Consider the following 24,667-nt stretch of genomic DNA (forward strand, 5'->3'; position numbering starts at 1 on the left):
GAATGTGAAACCTTAGTTTTCCCATTTCTTAACACATGAAGCATAAGAGAGTAGAGAAGGACAACTTACACAGCATGGCTGCAATTACAAAAGAAAGATGTAAGAATTAAGATGAGAAAGATGTACACTGTGAAATTTTTTTTAAAGACACATGCAAAAGCCATTTATGATGATATGGCCACGTAGGATGTATAGAAGATGGTACATAAATGAAAGTCTATGGTAATGAGGCTTAAGATACAAGGAGGAAAAAGTTAACCAGAAGTGGATGGATGTAATGTGAGAACTATTTCAAACTTGCAGTACAGCACTTCAGATGATACCAAAAATGATGTTTTGCTTCCTGCAGTGGAGATGTTTTCTGTACAATAGTAGTACTTATGGAGAAGTCACTTTTGCTTGATATGGGTACCCGGTGTGTGTTAAGTGAAAGAATTAACCCAATTTATCAATGCAGAGGCCCCTTCACTCTAAAGTATTGGACATAAACTGAGGATATGTGCATGTAGAATGAGATGACGTATGTACTTGATCCACCCAGTGTGAATGGGAATGAAGTGAAAGAATACAGACATTTACATGAAAAGCATTACATGAGAGAAGATGTCTGATCTACAATACTTTCATTATCTGATATTCTAATTCAAGTGATCAGTATTTTCTACTATATAGTATACCCATTCTGTGGAACAATCCAGTTTTTACAGACCAGTGCAAGAGCAACAGCCATTGGAAACAAGCAATAATGATGGTACAGTATACAGAGCCAAACTGGGGTGTTATGTGTCAACAACATTTGCTTTCTATCTTTCATGACTGTTAGAGCCTATAATATCACAATATATTAAATTTTGAAAACACAGATTACTGATATCATGGATAATAGAAATTACTGTACAAGACTATCTTAAATATATAATGGTTAAGGAGAAAACTGTTTAAAAAAGTTATGTTATATTTGCATCTAAAACAATATAAACATTACAAATTATATATTTACAGTGAGTAATCAGCACTACCATACCTACAAAAACTCTACAATAAATCTATGAAGGTGCCACATAATTCAAAGAAAGGAAGACTACCTGCAAAAAATTCAATATATAATTTGTGAATTCAAAATTGTGAAATGCTAGAACTTATCAGTATGTACAGGGAATAGTGAATATAATGAGAATCATCCCAAGAAAAATGAATTATGTTTTTGCTAGTCTACACCTTTGGTAATATCAAATTTTCTGATTTCAGTTAACAACTTAAGAAAACTAGTCAACAAAGATTGCACTGAGAAGGAAGAGACAAAAAGTATCATCTCTGTTCATTAGTGGACAAAATTTCTATCCTGGAAATATAAATAAAAGTGAAGCATAGTGATTATGAAATTATCAGCAAGATTTGTCAGGTGAAGTGATGTGATAGTAACATGCAGCTAAGTCCCATTAATTTGTTTTTATTGATTCTCTGTCACCTCTTCTTTTCTGAATGGGGGAGATGGAAAGGGAAAAGATCCATAGGACAACATGGTATAGTTTCAATAATATCAAACTATCTGTTACATGTACATATAAGTAATCTTATACACTAAAGTAAATATAACACAAGGGACAAAAATTTTCTATTCCTTATGCGTTTCATAACAGTTGAGACTTGAATGATTAACTTTCTTATTCTACCATTTTCACAGCATTTAATTCATTATCATAATATATTGTCCAGACTGACAAATATTTAGGTAAACAAAGAAAATGTATTGCATAAATGGATACAATTATTCTTGAATATGTGAGATTTGCTGTATCCTCAATATTTTTATCATGATTGAACCTAGAGGCCTTCACTCAGTTTTTTCATTATCAAATTTAATGTCACTACCGATAAAAAGAATGAACTCAAACTGTACAAGATAGTTCCCAAATGGCAGCATCTGAGTCAATAAATTCATTATTTAAAAATACAAAATGTCCAAGTAAGCTACCGAAGCATGTGAAAAGATCTGTTTGCTTAGATCACCATCACATTGTTCTACTCACTCTGGATTTCCTGCAAGCCTAAAAGTAAGTTTGTTTATTTCATAGCAAGTACCAAATTAACTATGCTATACATATGATCAAACTTAATCCACTACATACAAACATAGCATGCTATTCATTACCACAATGACTGTATATAAGTGTCATAGTACCCTGAGTAAACTAAAGTCCCCATATTGCTAAGCTACAGAACCTGATTTCATTATATTCTAATGACCTTTTATTATCCATGTAAACATGATAGGACCCTAAAATATTTCATTCAGATGAGGAGTTTTAGAAGAAGCACATGGGGACCAGGTGTTTCGGTGGCCATGGTGATGGGTCACAATAGTGTGCTTTTAGAAGTGAAGCTCTTTCTCCCATCTATAAATGCTAACTTTCAGGGGAAATTCTATAGCTTATCTGGTAACACAGGGAATATACTTTTAACTACATACAGTTTATAGAAAAAGTAAATTTTGTCTCACTTCTCTTGACTTCACTTTGAAAATCAGCCACCAACTCAACCTGTACACTGAGGCCAACATCAACTGATTTGCTTTTTGAGAACAGTGACTAGCATCACTCGATGTGATAACTTTTTCTATCTCTGTTTAAATACCAAGATGACTTATCATACCATCTGTATCCTATAGGTCTCTTCCAATGCTATGATGGCATACGAAAAAGTTCAGATCTCTACAATAACCCTACAAACACCAATACAAGTGCATGCCCATCCACCTTAAGAATGTACATACATGGTTCTGATGACCACACAGAAAATATGTACACTGTTGGATAACATAAGTTAAAAGGAAGAACACTTCTTATGTATCATTTGGGAGGAAATGTGGAAAAGAATAGCATGAGAAATGTGAAGAAATAAACTACTTACCAAGAGATCTTCAGGAGGATTATGTATGGAGGGGGGTGGCTCACAAGGGAGGCATTCCCAAAAAAACAAACTAACTCATGCTTGTGGATGAAATTATAAAACTGCACCTAATATTCTCTCTATGCAATCCTAGGATAAAGGAGGACTATGATGAAAGACGATAGGTAAAGAGCTAAAATATTTCAGTGTATTTCCAAAACCTGACAGTCACTCAATGTACCCATATTTATTTGCAAAGTTAAATGTGTAATATTTCTAATTATAATCATTCTATTCATTACCAGCACTGATCCCGTGGATGAAATAAGGGTGTGTATGAAATCAGAGTAGAATGTTCACTATAAAGAAAGAAACTAATCAACATCCTTCCTACACTAGCCAACAAGTCTCCCTCACCCTGAATGTTAGTGTGAAAGGTTTAATAATTATAAATATATTCATGTTACCATCAACACTGTGCCAATGGATGAAGTATGACTAAAGTCAGAAAACATGCGTATTTGAAAAAAACATCATATACATCTTCCTATCTTATTAAGCACTATCAAACGTATCATTTGCATCCACTCTGAGCACTCATTTAGCACTAAACTTGACCAACACAAAAATAATAATAATATTACTGTGTATTCTATGTTACTCTATACTTATATCATAATCATATTATTATTATTAATTATCATTTTCATTAACATTATCATAATTATTGTTAATTTTGTGTGTGTAATGTGTTATGGAATTTCCAGACCATACCCCACCATCAAACAAACTATCAATAAACCTACTACAACACTCACTTTTTACAGTTTTTGTTTACACTCTTGATACATTTTGCATGTTACAAATTCACCAGGTTTCAAACTTTCACTTCTGTTATTCAGTCAAAGCAGATGAAGACAAACATACTGTATCTATTTTCTTTACTTGGAAGCAAAATACAATGGCAGTGGAAGGTATGTTAGTCAAAGGTATGGATTCTTCAGGATATAAACAGTGATAACTATGTAGATATGTTACTCACCAACTTATATTGCAAAATGACTACTGCATTTTCATATGACAAGGATTGACTTTCATTCTGATTCCTTCAAACCTATGAATTTTCTGTTAGTTCTATTCTGCTTACATCTTGCTGAAATTTTTTTTTTTTTTTTTTTTTTTTTTTTTTTTATACTTTGTCGCTGTCTCCCGCGTTTGCGAGGTAGCGCAAGGAAACAGACGAAAGAAATGGCCCAACCCCCCCCCCCCCATACACATGTACATACACACGTCCACACACGCAAATATACATACCTACACAGCTTTCCATGGTTTACCCCAGACGCTTCACATGCCTTGATTCAATCCACTGACAGCACGTCAACCCCTGTATACCACATCGCTCCAATTCACTCTATTCCTTGCCCTCCTTTCACCCTCCTGCATGTTCAGGCCCCGATCACACAAAATCTTTTTCACTCCATCTTTCCACCTCCAATTTGGTCTCCCTCTTCTCCTCGTTCCCTCCACCTCCGACACATATATCCTCTTGGTCAATCTTTCCTCACTCATTCTCTCCATGTGCCCAAACCATTTCAAAACACCCTCTTCTGCTCTCTCAACCACGCTCTTTTTATTTCCACACATCTCTCTTACCCTTACGTTACTTACTCGATCAAACCACCTCACACCACACATTTTCCTCAAACATCTCATTTCCAGCACATCCATCCTCCTGCGCACATCTCTATCCATAGCCCACGCCTCGCAACCATACAACATTGTTGGAACCACTATTCCTTCAAACATACCCATTTTTGCTTTCCGAGATAATGTTCTCGACTACCACACATTTTTCAAGGCTCCCAAAATTTTCGCCCCCTCCCCCACCCTATGATCCACTTCCGCTTCCATGGTTCCATCCGCTGACAGATCCACTCCCAGATATCTAAAACACTTCACTTCCTCCAGTTTTTCTCCATTCAAACTCACCTCCCAATTGACTTGACCCTCACCCCTACTGTACCTAATAACCTTGCTCTTATTCACATTTACTCTTAACTTTCTTCTTCCACACACTTTACCAAACTCAGTCACCAGCTTCTGCAGTTTCTCACATGAATCAGCCACCAGCGCTGTATCATCAGCGAACAACAACTGACTCACTTCCCAAGCTCTCTCATCCCCAACAGACTTCATACTTGCCCCTCTTTCCAGGACTCTTGCATTTACCTCCCTAACAACCCCATCCATAAACAAATTAAACAACCATGGAGACATCACACACCCCTGCCGCAAACCTACATTCACTGAGAACCAATCACTTTCCTCTCTTCCTACACGTACATATGCCTTACATCCTCGATAAAAACTTTTCACTGCTTCTAACAACTTTCCTCCCACACCATATATTCTTAATACCTGAAAAAAATATATACAATTTATAATTCTTCTGTGAAAGTCGTGTGGAAAAGTAACTAAGGCTCAGTCATCTACTCTTTACACTACCTCATTCATGTGAGAAATAGCAAACAATATGTAAAAAGAAGTAAGTTGTAACTTATTGTTTAGTCTTAAAAAGTAGTGAAAAAAGTATTCTATTTAGGCTAGTTGGTAGTTTACATTCTAACTGTACCCTCAAAACAAGAGTACACAAGAATTCTTAGGGGAAATGATCTGTAGGCCCCCTTTCCTCCATTACCAGTTAGAAAATGATCTGCATAACAAACAAATTGCATGAGCTGTGTCAAACTTAGTTCTAGGTAATAGATGAAAATGTATTCTGAACTAATTCTTGCAATTTTTTGTTTTTCAAAATGTAGTTCAGTAATTCAATGGAGCTCATCAAATTCTGAAGACATTACAGGTTAAAACAATATCACCAAAGTATTTAGGTCTACTATTTCTTCAGGAACTGTTCCTCTATTTCCTACAACTCTTTATAGCTTCCTTCAGATGTTTAACCACAAGTGTAACCACTACTTTACGCCTGTTGTATGGGATATATATACATTGTGCATTTTTGTAAGGGATACATATAACTTTACAGTTACAATTATTTGAAAGTTCTCTTCAAATATGCCCTCCAGAATTTTCCAGTTGGGTAAAATTAAACACAGAAGTACTTAAAAGTCCCAAGTTGTCCTTAAAAATCATAAATTTGAACAAGTTTCCCCAGAATCATATAAAAAATGATAAAAATCTAGGTAAAATCAGAAAGAATACTTTTCCAATATTTTGTATGTCACTTTTCTATGATGGAAAATTCTTCCTGTGTAATCTAAGGCTCCCAATACTTGAGTGAAACCTTTAATACATCTACTGATCCTGACTAGTAAGGGAAGCTAAAATAAAAGAAACCGATATAGGCCAACATAAATATTTCAATCAATGGCTCTCATCCTTTATTGAAAGTAAAAAGTAGCTGTCCACAAAACATGGATTTCTCTCTTTTCCACACAGCTGTGTTCTTCATGAAGTATAATGGTTACTTAACTTGGAGAAGATTTCCCCCATTATTTTTGCATTTATTGTTTTCAAATTCAATCAGTAAATTCATGCTCTCCAGGCTCTTGTCTGCTCACTTCTGCAGAGGGCTAACACACCCTCATTTCTTGCTTCTCTTGTATGGATGCCACATAGAAAGAGAATTGTTGTACTGTTGACACAAGTACTTGAAGATGCAAAAAAAATGAAGTTTAGAAAGGATTCACTACATTCCTGTTGCTGAATGAAAACTGCAACAGATAATTTTATCGCTTATCCATCAGTTATCCGAGATGATATTCAATATCATTGATAATTTCCATCTCACTCAATCCATGTGTTCACATATTCTTCCAACATGGATGAATTAAAGGCCTCGAACCTTTGTAACTCAGCTCTGAAACAGACTCTCTGTAAATACCAATTCACATCATATGTGAAAGAAGTTAAACAGTCATGGGGCCTGATGTCTTCAACCTTCTCAACTTCACACAACTTTCTGAACTAATGTAAGCTCTGATTTTTCTATTCCTCATTCAGTCAATTCCATTTACCCACCACTTCCATACTGTAAAAGTTCTTCTCTACATCTTCTTAACACATTTCTTGCTTAATTTCATATGTCCTCTGGTTGTTCTAGCCTTACATCTTTTGAAGAACTCTTCACTTTCAATGTCAACAATTACTCTTTTCTCTTACATGATGGGCAAATTCAAGGTCTCTAGCCTATCCCAGTAACTCTATTTACTATATCTCTGATGCCTGTTCCTAACTGGAACTTCCTCAATGGGGTGGCTGAAGCAATAAGGTCTCGTTAACTAGTGAACACTAGTGCCGCTTCTTAGCCTTTAGTGCCTCACCCTTAACAGGCCACTGGCAGAGGGCAACCTAGCAAAGTGTTTGCAGAGGTTCCTACCCGATAACTCAAATCTTGTAATTATGACTCCATCTTTGTTGCCCTCCTCTGAACCTTCTGTATCAACTCTTAGTAACCAATTACCTATTTATATTGTATGAACAGGGAGTTTTATTCTCATGGTTAACCATCTCTTGAACATTCTCTACCACCATGTCCTCATTCATTCTGTTCCATTCATTCACCACTCGTATATCAGAGCGTATTTCTTTTTACATTCTTATTAACAAGTATCTTAATTACTTTCAAGTTATGTCTTCTTATGGCTCTATATCTACATCTCTCAAAGAATTGTTTATTGTCCACATTGTTGATCTTTCAGAAACCTAAAAGGTTATGGTCAGATCACATCTTACTCTCCTCTCTTCCAAGATGGGTAAATTTAAAGCCCTCAGCATTGGCCAGCAACTTTGCTCTCTTAATCTAGGTACTGTCTTTGCTGCCTACCTCTGGACCTTCTCTATGAGTTCTTTGTGCTTCTTCAGGTGCAGTGACCAAACCTGGGAGGCACATTCTAGTTTTGGCCATATGTAGGATATAAATAGCTTGCTAAGTATTTCTATATCCATATATTTGAAAGCTATTCTGGGAATGTGAGTAGACAGTTTGTTTTCCTAATTATTCTCTCAACATGGGACTCTAGCAACAGGTTAGAAACACAGTCGAATCACAATCCCTTCTCACACACATAATCCTGAAGCTCATTTCCTGGTAGGTAATGATACTGTGGCTATCTTTCACTATGTCCCATCCTATTTATATTAGCTCATGTTGAATCTCATCAACCATGTTTCAAACCAGCTTTGGAATCTGTTTAGGTCCCCTTATAAGCTGATGCTATCCTCCTTGCTCTTCACTTCCCTCAATATCTTTGCATCACTTGCAAACACATTTAGGTAAGATTCCATACCTTCAGGCGAGTCATTAAAATAAAGAAAAGTAATGGTCCCAGAACCATATATCCTGTGGTACTCTGCTGGTCATTTGGAAGAAGTTCCTCTAACATGCATCCTTTGTTCCATCCCAATAAGATAATATCCATCATAGGAGTTTCCCCCTTAATCTTGCCAAGTGATCCAGCTTCTTATTTAGCCTCCCATGCAGTTCACTGTCAAATGCTTTCTGGCAGTCCAGATACAAACAGTCCACCCCAGCCTTACCTCTTGTCCAGGAATGAGTTCACCCTCATAGAAGTAAATTGTTAGTTAAAAATGCCCTCCTTTCCCTAAAATCATATTATCACTTACCTGGGAAATTTCTTCTCTGCAGAAAGTCATCCACTTGCTTTTTGATAATATCTCCCAGGACCTTACACATCACACTCATTAGTGAAAGGGTCTGCAACTCAACACTTGTTACTGGTCACTTTTCTTATATCTAAGTATGACATTTGTCCTTCTCCATTCCTTTGGCACTTTACCGCTCTCTGGTGACATCTTGAACAGTAATGCAAGTGGTTTATCTAGCAGATCTGTACACATCTTGAGTGCTTAAGCTGAAATTTCATGAGAATCATAAACTTCGTATGGGTAAAGTCCTTTAAATATCCTGTTAATATCTTCTTTCAATATTTTTTCAAGATATCTTAATAATTTCCAAAACCTTCTTATCGTTCAGCTCCTTGCATATCCTTACATCATCCTCTGCAATTTTCCCTCTTCATCCCTTAGCCTGATTAGCTGCTCCTTAACTGACATCTGACTAGCGATGAATTCATAAAAAAAATTTGGATTTTCACCTACTGCAGCCACAATATTCTTCACCAAGGTTCTTAGTTCCTCCTTTCTTATCCTGCAATAATCTTTCCATGCTTTCATATAACTTGCAAATACTGGCCGGGTGGAGTGCTAACTACATCTTCAACACTGCACATCTCAAAGCTCCTTTGCTTTATGATATCTTTAATCAAAACATCCCTCACCATTCCCTCTGTATTCAAGGCTTGAGGTACCCATGCCCCTACTCCATCATAAATTTCAGAGACCTCTAACCACAAATCCCTTGTTCCTGGCTACTGAACTCCATTTCCCTATCTAGATTACAAATAATTGAAGTTCATGGAATTTTTTTGCAATTAAATCTCCTCTTTACTCCCTGTCTCACCTCTTTTCATGTTCTTTTATACTACATATTAAAATCTGAGCATATCATGATCACTTCTTCCAACTGGTGTATCATACATAATGTTCTCAAAATCCATGCTAGTATGTGTGAATATAAGATCTAGCAATGATGGTGTATCAGTCCCTCTCATCCTAGTATGCTTTCTGACATGTTGGTTTAGGGAATTTGCCTACATACTCTCTAAAAATGTGTTGCCATGATTCCACAGCACCATGAGAATTCAAATTCCCTGTCTACCTGTCTATCTCTTTAAAACTATAATCTCATTATCAGTGCTTTACCATCTCCAATAAGTGTGTTTCACTACTTCATGTACCATCCTGATTGTTCCTTCATTAATATCATTGTAAATTTTTTCTGGATCGTTGTCTTTCTTTGGAGGCTCATGTATCAATATCACCACTATGCTTTTCTTCCCTACAGTTACAATTGCCATGAGGTATTGTCTAAATGAGCCATCTTCCAGTACTTTTCGAAACTTCAGGCTATCTCTTACTATCATATACCACTGTGGGCAGAAAAGGTGAGAACTTATCTCACTGGTGAGCTTAGTTTCCACACCTCCAGCGATATCTGGTACACATACCATTATACAATCCTTAAATTATAGCACTTTACCAAAAGCTATTAATCCATCAACATTTGAATACATTACTTTCAGTGTGATATTACCATCTACTAACACTCCTGCCCTCACTGCAATTCTAGGATGGCTGCTCCATCCTTCTATGATGTGGGGCATCTCCATTTTTTCTTCTAACTGCACTCTTGCTTTTTTCCTTTGATTTGTCACATTTAATGAATAGACCACTTATTCCACAATGCCTTTAAAATTATCGGCTTTTTAAGTACTTCCCTGGCTTGATGACTTTAAGTCAGACAAACATAAATGTTTGCCCTAAATCTTGTTCATAAAAACCCATTTTTCTCCTTTCTTTCATCATGAAAATTTTATTTGGCAGTCCTGCAGGCTCCACCAATTGTATTAATCAATTCATTCCATTTATGCACAACTCATAATTCAAAAGTACATCTTCGCATCTTTTCTTGAAACAATCTTGCTTGATTTCCTGTTATGGCCTCTCGTTGTTCCATCTTTGCATCGTTTGCAGAAATGTTTTCAGCTGATGTCATCAAACCGGTTAAAAAATTTAAAGTTTGATGTCAGTCTCTGCTTACTCTTCTCCATGGTGGACAAATGTATAGCATCTAATGTCTCACTGTAATTCAGCTACATTAATTCTGAAACAATCTTTGTTGCCATCCTTTGGCTCTTTTCTATTAATTGTTTTCGTTTTTTCAAAAGTGGTCACCAAACGTTTTTACACAGTGTATTTTGGTATTGGGCTATTGCAGTATGTGACCAGTTTGCTGAACATTTTCATGTCCATGTACCTGAATGTAATTCTAATATTTAATATCTACTATTCTCCAAAGATGGGACTCTGGTAACAGGTCAGGTTAGGTGCAATGTCAACTTCTAAGACCTTCTCACACACAGAGTCCTGTAGTTTATTTCCTACTAATTCAAATTTGTATTGAGGCTTTCTTTTATTAGTGTCACATTCTCATTAATGTATACTTACTTGAATTAAATTTCATCAACCATATTTCAGACCGACTTTAGATTTTGTCTACATTCTGTTGTAAGTTATCATAAGCCTTGTCATTTTTGCTTCCTTCAGGACCTTGGGGTAATCCACAAACATACTCATGTAAGAGTCTAATCCTCCCAGGAGGTCATTTACATATAACAAGAAAAGCAATGATCCAGGAGTGAACCCTGCTGCATACTACTGGTAACCCCAATCCATTATGAAAAATCTCCTCTAATGTGTATCCTTTGTATCCTTCCACCAAGGTAATGTTCCATTTTGTCTATAACAGCGCACCCTGTCTCAGTGAAGTCTAAGAGGATGCTACATTTGGCCTTTCCCTGAATTCATGCTGTCTTTCTTTTGAGTAGTTTCTTCTTTGCATGCAGGAATGTAGTGATTCATTTGCTTTCTGATTACCTACTGCAGTATTTCACAGACCACTCATCAGAGAATCTGGTCTGGAATTTAGCTGAATATGATGATAATAACATGTTTTATTTATCATTATCTTATCATTCATAATTTCATGTGCTTTTCCTGCTTTTCATCACATTCAGATAAGCATAAAATAAATGCAAACAGTATCAGCCTGCATTCAATACATTTGTGGTAAGCATAGTATATAATGTGTTTCATATTCTAAATCATGTTTCTTAAGTGATTAGAGCAGTACATTGTCACACATTATTACAGAAAAACAAACTCATAAATGTGCTGAATAAGTTGGGCAGAGACACCACGACTTCATTGTCAAAATAATACATAATGATCTATAACATATTTTATAGAGCTAATGGTCTCTTTATCATCATTCTCTCTCATCAGTGATCAAAAAGTTTAGTAGATTTTTATCTATCATTAGACAGACAAATTTACAAGTTTAAGATTCAAGCTTCCACTGCATCATGTTTTAGCACTTTGGTTAAAAGAAACAGTTCCTTATTTCATGATTTACTTTGCAGCAAAATTCTGGTAAGTGAGCTGCCATTATGCAAGGGGTACCTAATCCAACAGAATCAAAGTAGAGCAATTAGTTTCTGTACATATTACATGCTCACATCAAATCAATCTAGTTAGTCATGGCACAAAAGAGCACACACACATTTAATTTTAATGTTCAGGTAATGAACTGGATGAATTAATGCCTCAGTAATGAATATGAATACTTAAAAAAAAAGTATGTTATGATTTGATGAAATATGTTTTCTTGCATGCTCATGAAACTCAAATTCAAAGGGAATATTACAAACATGTCTATACCTGGACAATCAAGTAAAAGAGCTTAAAGGGTAAACTTCAGAACTTTTGATTTCTCTTCTACATTAATAAGAATGTCATGAAAACAGATGCCATGATGCTATAGATGAGATGAAGAAAAAAGGCAGTGACAACTCATGGATATCTAAGCTGCAGCTCAATGTACTCTTGGTACAGGATCATACTTCAGCATAGGCACAGTAAGTACATGACTGGGATACCTTTTAAGAAAACTCATTGTCACTATACGATTATTTAATAATTCAGTAATGTTGGTTCTTTTCGTACAAGTTTTCCCTTTGCTTCTCTATTTAGAGAAGGTTATTCTATTTTGTCATGATGCAAAGTGCAAATTCTTATCCTGGTGTGATAATTGGAAAAGATATTTTGAAAGAAATACTGACAGTTTTGAGTATTACATGTATTACATATGAAACACAAAACTTGTAGTAAAGTTTTCTTTCAAACTGCATTCTCCCATTTCAAACAAACTAGTTGCAGCTTGGAGGCCCAAGATGATACTCAAACAATGAAGAGAGCTATCTTCATAATTCCTAAACTTGATATTTAAAACACTTCTATTATTCTAACAATCAAAATCATTAAAATACCACAGAAGTATGTAGAGAATCATAGTCAGTGGTTCTTGTACCCTTATCAAAATGTTTACAACACATACTCTCCTGAGAATGATCCTGTAAAAATTACACAATATGGTAATTTCCTTTAACATCTAAGGGTAAACTGAACCTCACAAAAGCATGTGAACAATTTTTCTTGCATATAAGCAGTAAGTGCAGCTCCCACATACTTATGACCCTCACTTGGCAGCAGACTGGGCCTTCTCTGCCTCCTCTGCAATTACTGTAGGTTTTGGTGTAAAGTTGATCACCTCTTGGTACACCAATTCTAGGAAGAAAAGGTAATTATCAATTCATATCAGTATAAAACATTTTTATTTGTAAACCATATGTGGAGAAAAACTGAGGTCCATTTTCAAATAAAGTTTCTTTCCAAATTATAATTTGAACCACAAATTTTAACCAAAACCTTTTGGTGAGAATACCACTTTATACATTTTACTAGATTTTGAAGCAACATGCATTAAATACTCATCAACTATCCTAACTGTGAAGAATTATGAATACTCCAAATTCATTGTCCTATCTACATTCCTATGCCTTTTCTCTTCTTTCAAGACCCCTAATGTCAACCATGAAGGGTTATCTAGAATGGTTTCATCAGTGAAGGTGAATAACCTAGGACTTCTACAAAGTGTTTAATACCAAGAAGTCCCTTTTCTCCTTGACATGGAATCATGAATCTACCCTGGTACACTGGAACCAGTGCTCATCCCTATCTTTTCAACAGAACATACAGACAAAACATAGAAAAGTTGAAGTCTGTAAAGGAACTTTCACAGAGAAGATAGAAGTTATTCTGGGGAATAACATTACTTATGATAGATTATTGTCCATTGTGTAAAATGTTGGAGTTAATTCTGATAAGTTAACATATACCTTCAACTTTTTACTTCAAATTAACATTATGAATTTACCTTTCCACTTTTCAGTTGGTAGTTCCATGTCCTCAAAGGTCTGATCATAAGGTTCACTTTCAGGTTCATCTGAGGGGTCAGCATACTGAGTTAAGTATGGGTGTGCCAGTGCCTGTACTGCTGTTACACGCCGCTCACTATCCAGCTCAAGCATCTTTTCCAGCAAGTCCACAGCTGTAACATCCATAACTTCATTAATACTAATAGCCCCTGTAAGAGTCTATGGGAAAATGATAGTATGGAGGGAAAGAGTAAATAAAGGAGGGGGAAGTTTAGCCCTCCTAATAAGAGAGAATCTTAACTTTCAGGAAACAGTAGGAGATGGCCCATTCACTTAATACATAATGGGAAGGTTTAGTGAAGATGTGCATACTTGTGTTGATATATAATCGTCCAAAGAATACTAATGATCCGGAACAAGTATACGATGACAGTAATAAGGGAACAATCATGATGGTACATTAGGTAGTTAACCATGCACTTCCCAGAGAAGGTAAGTATTGATAATGGGAGACTTTAAATATATGAAGACAGACTGGCAGAATTATGATTCTCATGCTAACTGGGAATCTTGGAAACACAAGTTCCTTAAGTGTGTACCAGCATGTCAGTGAAAACACTAGAATGAGAGGAACTGATTCCCCCTCATTACTAAATCTAAACCTCACACAATACTGAAAATATTCTGTATGTTACACTTATCAGAAAAAATTATCAAATAACATCTAAATATGATCATATGGTAAACAAGTATGTTTAAAGAGCAAAGATGAGACAGGACTTGAGGAGGATATAATCGTAGAAACTACAGAGGACTTAACAGTTTCTAGGGTAACATACACTGGGATATGGAGTTCAGTAGCTAGGAACCAGGGTGTTGTAGTGAAAGGTTCTGTAAAATTTGCAGTAAAGTGGGAGCATGAGTACATTTAGCCTTAAATGCAGAAGGAGGAACGATTCAATCAAAGATGTAAAAGAGCAAGGGAGCTTAGAAATGTGCAATGGTAGAGATACAAGTAACATTCCAGCCAGCCAGCTTATGCAAAGCATTAGAGAGTGAAGGAATGTGTATCGCTACACCCCATATCTGAATAATCAATGCAATCATCTTAGTCAAATTTCAGAACATACCTACGCAGAACTGTCTTACCTGTGAAAGGAATGTTTTCACAATGTCCAATAACAAAATGCTGTAATATGAAATAAACTGTAAATTCTTTCCTATGTACCACAAATGCATACACAGTATAAACATACAAAATCAGGTTGCAGAAACCGTGAAGAACATCACAAACAAACTACTTGACACCACTAAGGACTCAATCCTCGTCAAACTGCACTTGGAGAATTTCAACAACAATCGCAAACTGGAGGGCAATCACTTCGTTTTGAAAGTCTCACTTCCATGCAATAGCTATCTATTTGACAAACTTTAGATATGCTGACAATTGAGTGTACACAAAATCTTTTGCTTCTATAAGTAGGAATAATATTTCCTTCACTCTCCCGTCTTAATGCAATATGATGAATAGAGCAGAATAGTTTGAGAAAAAAATCTACTTAAGTAAAGCATAAGTGTTTAACAAAGTCAATTCAAGTTTTTCATAGACATTTTGCACAACACATTCTGAAAACTTTTCAGGCACACTTGGAGTATTTGTCATCACTCTGAAAAATACTTACAGCCACTGCTCACCAGTATAGAAGCTGGCAATTATCAATGCTCATTGATCACAGAAGAGTCTCACAAGCATAAGATTACTCTAAAAATGCAAATAAACTGCTCCTAAAACTATACTAACCAAGGGGATTGGCTCCTCTGAAAACTTGTCTGAAGTCTCTCTTCCTCATGTGGGGCAGTGAACGAATGTAGTTTCGTGCCTGTAAATGTGACCATCATTAAAAGAAAATGGATTTTGTACCTGAGAGACTACTCTGGTACTAGACAAGGTGATCTAAGAACACCAGTTTAACAAGACATTGTACATTTCTAAAAAAAAACAGGTACAGAAAATCTTCCATAAACTTGATAAAATGGTTCCCTGCCCCAGTGATGACCACATGTTAATAATTAACTATTATTATACACATTATTGTCAAACACTGATCTGCCATGTTATTATAGTCTGCTAACAGGTGACTACATGCAGGGTGGAGGTAACAAACTCATCCTCTGCCACTGTTAGACAGTTCCTCATGTACTGGTTAATCAATGGACCAAATACTATCAACAAGCATTACCTGACTGCTAATTACATGATAATTACAGAAAACATGCATTTAAGGAACAGTCTAAAAAAAGCTTCTGAAAAGGCTATCTGAAACATTTTCTACCATATCAGGGACAAAGACTGTTGCAAGGTGATATTAAATGGCTGTCCTTAAATTCTGCAGTAAGGAAAAGGTTAGTCAAGGGATCCCTAGCAATAGGGAGTATTCATATTCAAGAAAGGAAGCCCATTAAAGCACTAGACTGTTGTTCTCAAAGCAGATAACCTCTAACCTCAAGACAGGAGACCTGGGAGTAAAGCTATGAGATTAGGCTATCTAGACTTATTCTTGAAACTTAGCATTTTTTTCATATTTCAGTTTTCTGCAATTTTTCAGACAAAAATCTCATTAAACATGTAACAGCTTGGAGCTCAGCATAATAATACATGTATCTACGGTATTTCCTACACCCATATTCAATATTCTTAAACCATTCTGAAAGTGATCTAACTCCAAGAGCAAGAACAAAAACTTTACTGATACTCTGTATTGCAGAAAACTGAATACTATATATCAATTTCTGAAGGTAAAGAAGGTTTCCTTAATATTTCATTAACATCCTCAAAATTCTCTGAAACAATGTTATAGCCTGGAAATGAATATCATGCAAAGCAGCCATAAACAAAGACAATTTTCTGCTTGATTTGCTGGACCTTGAAAACTTTTTGACTTCAGATCATTAACTAATAGGCTCCCATGAAGAAAGATTTTTTTTTTTTTTTTTTTTTGCTTTGTCGCTGTCTCCCGCGTTTGCGAGGTAGCGCAAGGAAACAGAAGAAAGAAATGGCCCAACCCACCCCCATACACATGTATATACATACGTCCACACACGCAAATATACATACCTACACAGCTTTCCATGGTTTACCCCAGACGCTTCACATGCCTTGATTCAATCCACTGCCAGCACGTCAACCCCGGTGTACCACATCGCTCCAAATCACTCTATTCCTTGCCCTCCTTTCACCCTCCTGCATGTTCAGGCCCCGACACACAAAATCTTTTTTCACTCCATCTTTCCACCTCCAATTTGGTCTCCCTCTTCTCCTCGTTCCCTCCACCTCCGACACATATATTCTCTTAGTCAATCTTTCCTCACTCATTCTCTCCATGTGCCCAAACCATTTCAAAACACCCTCTTCTGCTCTCTCAACCACGCTCTTTTTATTTCCACACATCTCTCTTACCCTTACGTTACTTACTCGATCAAACCACCTCACACCACATATTGTCCTCAAACATCTCATTTCCAGCACATCCATCCTCCTGCTCACAACTCTATCCATAGCCCACGCCTCGCAACCATACAACATTGTTGGAACCACTATTCCTTCAAACATACCCATTTTTGCTTTCTGAGATAATGTTCTCGACTTCCACACATTCTTCAAGGCTCCCAGAATTTTCGCCCCCTCCCCCACCCTATGATCCACTTCCGCTTCCATGGTTCCATCCGCTGCAAGATCCACTCCTAGATATCTAAAACACTTCACTTCCTCCAGTTTTTCTCCATTCAAACTCACCTCCCAACTGATTTGACCCTCAACCCTACTGTACCTAATAACCTTGCTCTTATTCACATTTACTCTTAACTTTCTTCTTTCACACACTTTACCAAACTCAGTCACCAGCTTCTGCAGTTTCTCACATGAATCAGCCACCAGCGCTGTATCATCAGCGAACAACAACTGACTCACTTCCCAAGCTCTCTCATCCCCAACAGACTTCATACTTGCCCCTCTTTCCAAAACTCTTGCATTCACCTCCCTAACAACCCCATCCATGAAGAAAGATGTATCTTTTTAATTTATACAGCACATCAAATATCACATACAGTAATACACAAGATCTGAGTAAGTACTTTAAAAAATACATTACCTACGGAATACTGCTTTCTAATGGAAAAGGCAAAACCAAGTAAAAATCATGCAGCTCACAGACGATATTTTATAAAGAATTTGTTTTGGGCCACTTGTTCGCCCTCTGAAGAATCAACACTTCCAAAGAATCACATGAAACGTAAGAAAGTAACTGAAGGTACCAACTGAAATGAAGAACCTGCTTATAATAGAGCCCCTTTGAAGCCCAGGTATTAAGAAATGGAAAGCAAAGTACCCAACTAAGCAATTTTCTAAACACATAAAGTCTTCATTAACAGGAACCAGACATTTCCTGAGGCAGCATATGAATACACTTATGATTTTCCTCTACATGGCCCCTTGGCTTGAAATACCTGGTCTACTGAAATATTGTCAAAACAGAATATGAATGGGAATGATAACCCTCCTATAACCTGACAGCTAAATACATGGTGCGTCTTCTTGATTTTTAAAGTGCAAAACTTCTTTAGGAACACTTTCTTCTGATGCAGGCCAATGCCAATAACAGCAACCAGGTAGGACATGAAATGATTCACCCTTTAGCTATGGCACCAGTTATGCAAAATGCTTTCAATAATCATCAAACAGCAAGTGCCATAAGAACTCCAAATGGCTTCCTAAATTGCTATGAGACAGAGAAAGAAATCTCACAAACCTAATATGATGATTAAGGATGAACTACAAATAACCTTCCAACCCTAATACGATATCATATCACTGGAAAACAAATATAAGGGATATAAATCAAAAAGAATGTGTGAAAAATTATCAGTCTTACTCTTGATGGAAAAACCAGAAATCATAAAGAATAACACTAACTCAACACTACGGTATACATGGTCTGTATCCAAGGACTATGTTCACCAGAAATGAAAACCATGTGTAAGTTTGATATCCAAGGATTCTATCCATGGAAAGTGAAAGTGTTTTAAATGCATGAATAAGTCCTATCTAGTGATACCTGAACCTTAGAACATGGCTCAAACAGCCACTTAACTTATATAGTTGCTGAAACAGGTCAAACAGTCACTTAACTTAAACAGTTGCTGAAACAGTGACTTAACTGGGCTCAAGCAGTCAATTACTTTAACATTCACTCAAACATTCACTTAACTTAAACAATCTCCTTCAACTAAGGATTCAAAGAGTCACTTAACCCAAACAGTCTCCTTCAACTAAGCAATAAATATCTATGACAAAAACTCTAAATTTTCAGAGATTAATGTGTCAGTGGACAGAGCAAACATCCCCACAAATTGAGACACAGTGGCTAATAAAGACAGCTCAGGAATGAAAGGTAATGAATTACATGTAACAACTGTATGGTAACTCAAACAAGAAAAGAAACAAGTATACTTGGCAATGATACTCAGTACCAAACAGTGCATACTGAGTAAATACTGTTGATACAAAATAGGTTAACAGACAACAATCTTGAAAAAAATTACCCAAAACAGGACCATCACTTCATTAAGTATGCCACATCCTCGACCTGTTACTGATAGTCACTAGCTGGAAAGAGCAAATGTCTTAAACTCCAAATTCTTGTGGTTACACATCAGTTAGTCATTAAAGTAGAAATCATATGACCTGTATTTTCAGCAAAATACAACAAAAACATGTGGGATGCTATCTTCCTTCTATGATGTTCTGAAGACTAATCATGACTCTCAATACTGTATATCACTCAATGGTCTATCTTCAAATAATCTACTGTACTTCCAAATAAGGTGATGACAATATTTTGCTACCACCTATTGTCACTGCTTAGAAGCAAGGTCTGTACTCAAATTACCCAGAAGCATTCCTTTCCTAACCTGCACTCAATATGGGTTGCCATTACAATTGCTAAAGTGTGGCTTCTCTCAATCTGGGCCATAACTCATGGGACAGTAACAGGCTTGCAAATTTACAGTCTCTAGTAAATTCAATAACAATGACCGAAGATTAATTCTAAATACAAAGGGATACTAAGCTATGCTAAGGTTCACTAGAGATAGCTGGCACAGTCTACAACTGCCTCAAATTCTCCAAGTATCTTTTTCTATGCTGGACACTGAATGGACAACTGAATACACAAGACTACAGAATGGAAGGTAGCAACCAAATATAAGTGGGAGTTAGCTGTCACCATTTACAAGTCATCCCTTATAATATGGCAAAGTTTTTGCATTTCATACTGTTACATTTCATGTTGCTGAATCCCATCAAGTATTAACATGTGGTCATTACTGGTGGTAGAAAAAATAAAAATAGCTCTATGGAATACTTTCCTTTTGATTATTTGTTAAACTGTATTCTGGACATATGCCTTGTATCATTGGTGTCCTCAACTGGCTGTCAAGTTCAGAAAATGTGTACCAAGCACACTCAGCAAGTATTACTATTATTATTTGTCTTAAACCTATACATTAAAATTCTGAAACGATTATCTATATAGGACAAGATGTTGAAAAAGTTTTTATGGAATAACTAATGTTTCAACTTAATAAACACAAATACATAAATACTGTAATGCACAGGAACCTTTGTATTCATATGGTGATAAAACTACAATCAGTCATACAATCCTAAGATCCATTTCATGGGGCTCTTGCAGCTTCAAGGCTACACTAAAATCAGCATGATGAAGTGGTGGACTCCTTTGAAGTGACAAGTACCTCAACAAAATTGTATTCTTTTTTGTCCAGCAGTGATGATATAACCTAAATAGAGGTGATTCTTCACTCATGGTGCAACAACATGCGATTGTATGTGAATATCAAGATGTAAGAAAGCAAATAACAATCACTTGTTACTAACACATTGGGTCTCACACCTATAAAGAATAATCACAGCACTAGTGCTCCCTGAATGTTGAAAAAGCCAAGTAAATGTAAAGGAACTAGGTGAGGGAAAAATACTGATAGATAAGGTAAATCATATACTCACAGGAAAATAATGATCTCAGCAGATGTAATGCACTAAAGCATAAAATGGCAAAAAATGAGTTTGCAAATTCTAGTTTTAAAGGCTTGGTTTTGAGGCAGTTTTTGTAAGCACAAAGAGGAGAATGGTAATGCAATAATGATAATGAGTATGTCTATGCAACAATTGTGGTTCAGTAATAATGAAACTGAAATAAACTCTGGACATAATCTCTAGAGAAAATAAATAATATTTGAATCTGGATATGAGACATGAAGTTCTATGAACAGGGAGAGAAAAAGACTAACTTGGAAAAAGTAAGGAATTTAGAAGAAAAAACATGACAACATGAAACTACAGACTGAGAAACTAGCAAAGGAAACAAAGAGCAATGTGAAAAACAATAAAATCATGGAGGAAGGAAAATAATCACTGAGGAATAAGTAACACTGATCCTTATTAGACTATGGGGCTTACATGGTAACACGGTGAGAAAGGATTTAAAGGAAAAACAGCAATTTCTGGGTTATGGAAGAATAACGATTACTACAGATAACTTAATAAAAGTTAAGACCAAAACAACACTTTCATTTACTTTATAATGCATAAAATATTACTTGAAAAGTTATCAAGATCACATGATTCTTTGCAAAATAAGATCTATAGCAACTTAACTAAGGCAACATGAAAACAGATAAGAGATACCAATAAAAAGAGGGATCTTATTAGGTCCATATATACAACGGGAGAAATAATAATTTCAACAAACTATTCCAAAGGTCTTGGCATAAAAAAAAAAGTTATAACTATTGTTAATAAAAAAGAAATACTTTCCTTTGCACTTCTTCCAATGTGTAGACATTAGCATGCATTTTATCACAGTACAACCACCAGAGCTATATCCCTCTGTTATGTTCTTTAAAAACAGTTTCAAAAGTAACAACCTATGTTACAAATATCACTACTTGTTAAATCTACAAATTACCTCTTCACTGGTGATTTTAGCGAGCGTTTCTTCATCAGGCGTCCCAGCAAGAATAAGGATGCGCGTTAGTTGGTCAATGTCTGAGACGCCAGGTTAAGGCTGCTACAACGCATGTTAGAAGGAGCAGAGCATCAGAGTTAAAGCCACTGAGAAGCCAATTAACAGATCTAGACACCTGTATGGTTTATCTAAAGAGTACCTAAATTACATTAGTATATTCACTATGGACTACAACTGTCACAGTTATATCTGCAAACTATTCAATACACACCATTCTTCTAAAAAGTGGATATTAAAAACTGGAAAGCAAAATTCCTAACATGGCAGACCACTTCATGTCAGATACCCTAAAACAATGAAATGGGAGAAGATTAAAGGAATTCTTTTTTGAACTCAGTGAAATCTTGTTACCTTCTGACCAATACCTGGCAGTCCATAACCCTGAATGCTGGGTTGAAATAATCATACAAGCAGTAAAAATTCAAAACAGGATGGACAATATGTACTTCTAAGGCTCTCTACACATGCATAGTTTAGAAGGTTATGTTGTCCAGGAACCCCAACTGATTGTGAAAATATCTATGTCCACCAACTGGCAAAAATATTAACTGTCAAGTTATCAAAATTCAAAATTGTGTAACTTAGCTGTTTCATTCTCAACTCAAAATCACTGATACTGAATATCAAGCACTTAGCATAATCTATCTTTGCAAGAATCACAGATTGTGTTTTGCACTATAAAGTACTATCTGTCCAGTTGGTGTTCAAATCCACAGCCATTCACCACACATTTGTCTTGCATGATAACTTACAATGTTTCTCTAACCACATTGAAACTTCAGGAATTCACAATAATTGTGGATTATAATCATTCCTATACATAAGGCTGAGAAGCATACACCACATCAGTTTTGTAACTAACAACACATGAGGAATTAATGTGGCTGGCATTACATCTCATCACCATCTAATTCCTCAGTCACACAGATTAAGTGCCTACTGATAAATTACATGAACTGGGAGCTTGTCCTGTAGCAAGAGTGAGCAGGACTCAAACATCCAACCTTGACTTTAGAAGCTGAGCATTCTAGCCACTATATTAAAAAAAGATTAAACCTGAAGCTGACTGACAAGTCCAAACATGGAACAATGGAGAGTTATACCACACTTTAAACTAAACCTTACAGGACTGTCATGATGCACTCCACTTTTCTCTACTTTTTATAATGTATCTAATATCATTTTCAAAGAACATGACAATCTGCACTCCTTAACAGCTAAATGCAAAATTATGTCTTGTTTCTTTTGAACATTATACATTATCTAAAATAACATCTTTAGAGTACTTAGGAAATTCTTTAGGATTGACATTGAATACATTACACAGAAAGGTTACCGAAAAAAAGAAAATAATAAAAAAAAGGCTGCTGGAAGCAATACCAGCACCCTGGGTACTTTTAAACACATGCACACACACACAAGTGGATGATTTTCTGCAAAGCAGAAATTACCTCTAAGTGAGAACCAGCATAATTTTCAGGAATGGAAGAGTGAACTCAGTCCTGGACAAAATGGAAGGCTATGTGGACTGTATGTAACTGGGCTGACAGAAAACATCTGACACTCATGGGAAGCTGATTAAAAAACTGAATCAACAGGCAGCATGATGGGATGGAAAACTCCTATGATGGATAAAAGATTATCTTAGTGTGAGGGGAAAAAAGGACACATGCTATAAGAGTCCCTTCCAAATGGGCAGATGTAACCAGTGGAGTGCCACATGGTTTAGGTGTAGAATGATTACTTTTCCTGATCTATGTTAATGACTTGCTAGAAGGCATGGACTTCTACCTCAATATGTTTAAAGATAATGCAAAGGTCATGAGAAATGAAAAGCTAGGACTGAATCAGATTATAAGGGGAACTAAGCAGATTACAAAATTGGTCAGAAACATGTTTGACGAAAGTTAACCATAAAATATGTAAAGTAATGAGGATGGGACAAAGCAAACAATGGCCTCAATATGATTATTACCTAACAGGAAATAAGTGTCAAGATTCTGAGGGCAAAAAGGACTTGGCAGACATCATCCCTAAACTGTTGCCAGAGTCCAATTTTAGGAAAATAATTTGGAACACAAACTGTCTGCTGGCAAATATCATATACCTTCCAATTATGAGGATATGGAAACAATTAGCAAGCAATTCATATCCTACTTAAGGCCAAAACTAGAAAAAAACTAAATAAGCACAATGAGCTATCAGAGAAGGTAATTACAAACACACACACAGCAAAAGAAAGTCACGATAGGCTTATAATGCAGCAGATAATAAGCTGCACGAACCTGCGTGAGAGTGACTTGGGGGTTAAAACTATCCCTAACATGTTGCCAGAGTTTCACTTTAAGAGAATTATTAATGAGACCAACTGTCTGCTGGCAAATATCAGAATTGCTTTCACCAATGTCTGCTGACAAACATCAGAATTGCTTTCAAGTTCATGGATAAGGAAATGATTAGCAAGCTGTTTGTGTTATACATAAGGCCACAGTTAGAATATCATTCTCAAGTTTGATAACCATACCCAAAGAAGCACAAAGAACTCAAAAGAGAAGGTCAAAGGGAAAGCAACAAAAACAGTCCCACAATTAATCAAGCTAAGTAACAGGGAAAGGTCCAGTGCCGTAACTATGCCCAATCTTGGAAGAGAGAGGGGTAAGGGGTGACCTGATCATCACCTTTACGTTTGTTAAGTAGGCTGAGGAACTAAACAGTTAGTAGTTCTTTGAGATGTAA

The 24,667-nt window shown here is 36.1% G+C and overlaps 1 protein-coding gene across 3 annotated transcripts in view; it reads right to left on the bottom strand.

Moving 5' to 3' along the window:
• Nucleotides 1-12,507: 12,507 nt before the first annotated feature.
• LOC139766569 (mitogen-activated protein kinase 14-like) overlaps nt 12,508-24,667 on the bottom strand; it is an 84,125-nt gene continuing 71,965 nt past the window's right edge. For 2 of the 3 annotated variants that reach the window (XM_071695390.1, XM_071695391.1), the window contains exons 8-10: nt 15,631-15,709; nt 13,829-14,002; nt 12,508-13,179 (exon numbers count right to left, since the gene is read on the bottom strand). In XM_071695390.1, coding sequence (XP_071551491.1) covers nt 13,091-13,179; nt 13,829-14,002; nt 15,631-15,709 — 342 coding nt within the window. In that variant the 3' untranslated portion in view covers nt 12,508-13,090. Of the gene's footprint in view, nt 13,180-13,828; nt 14,003-15,630; nt 15,710-21,871; nt 21,952-24,667 lie in introns of all 3 variants that reach the window. The other variant, XM_071695389.1, reaches the window with a different exon arrangement.

The sequence above is a fragment of the Panulirus ornatus genome, chromosome 58 (assembly GCF_036320965.1).
Source record: "Panulirus ornatus isolate Po-2019 chromosome 58, ASM3632096v1, whole genome shotgun sequence".
Taxonomy (NCBI): Eukaryota; Metazoa; Arthropoda; class Malacostraca; order Decapoda; family Palinuridae; genus Panulirus; species Panulirus ornatus.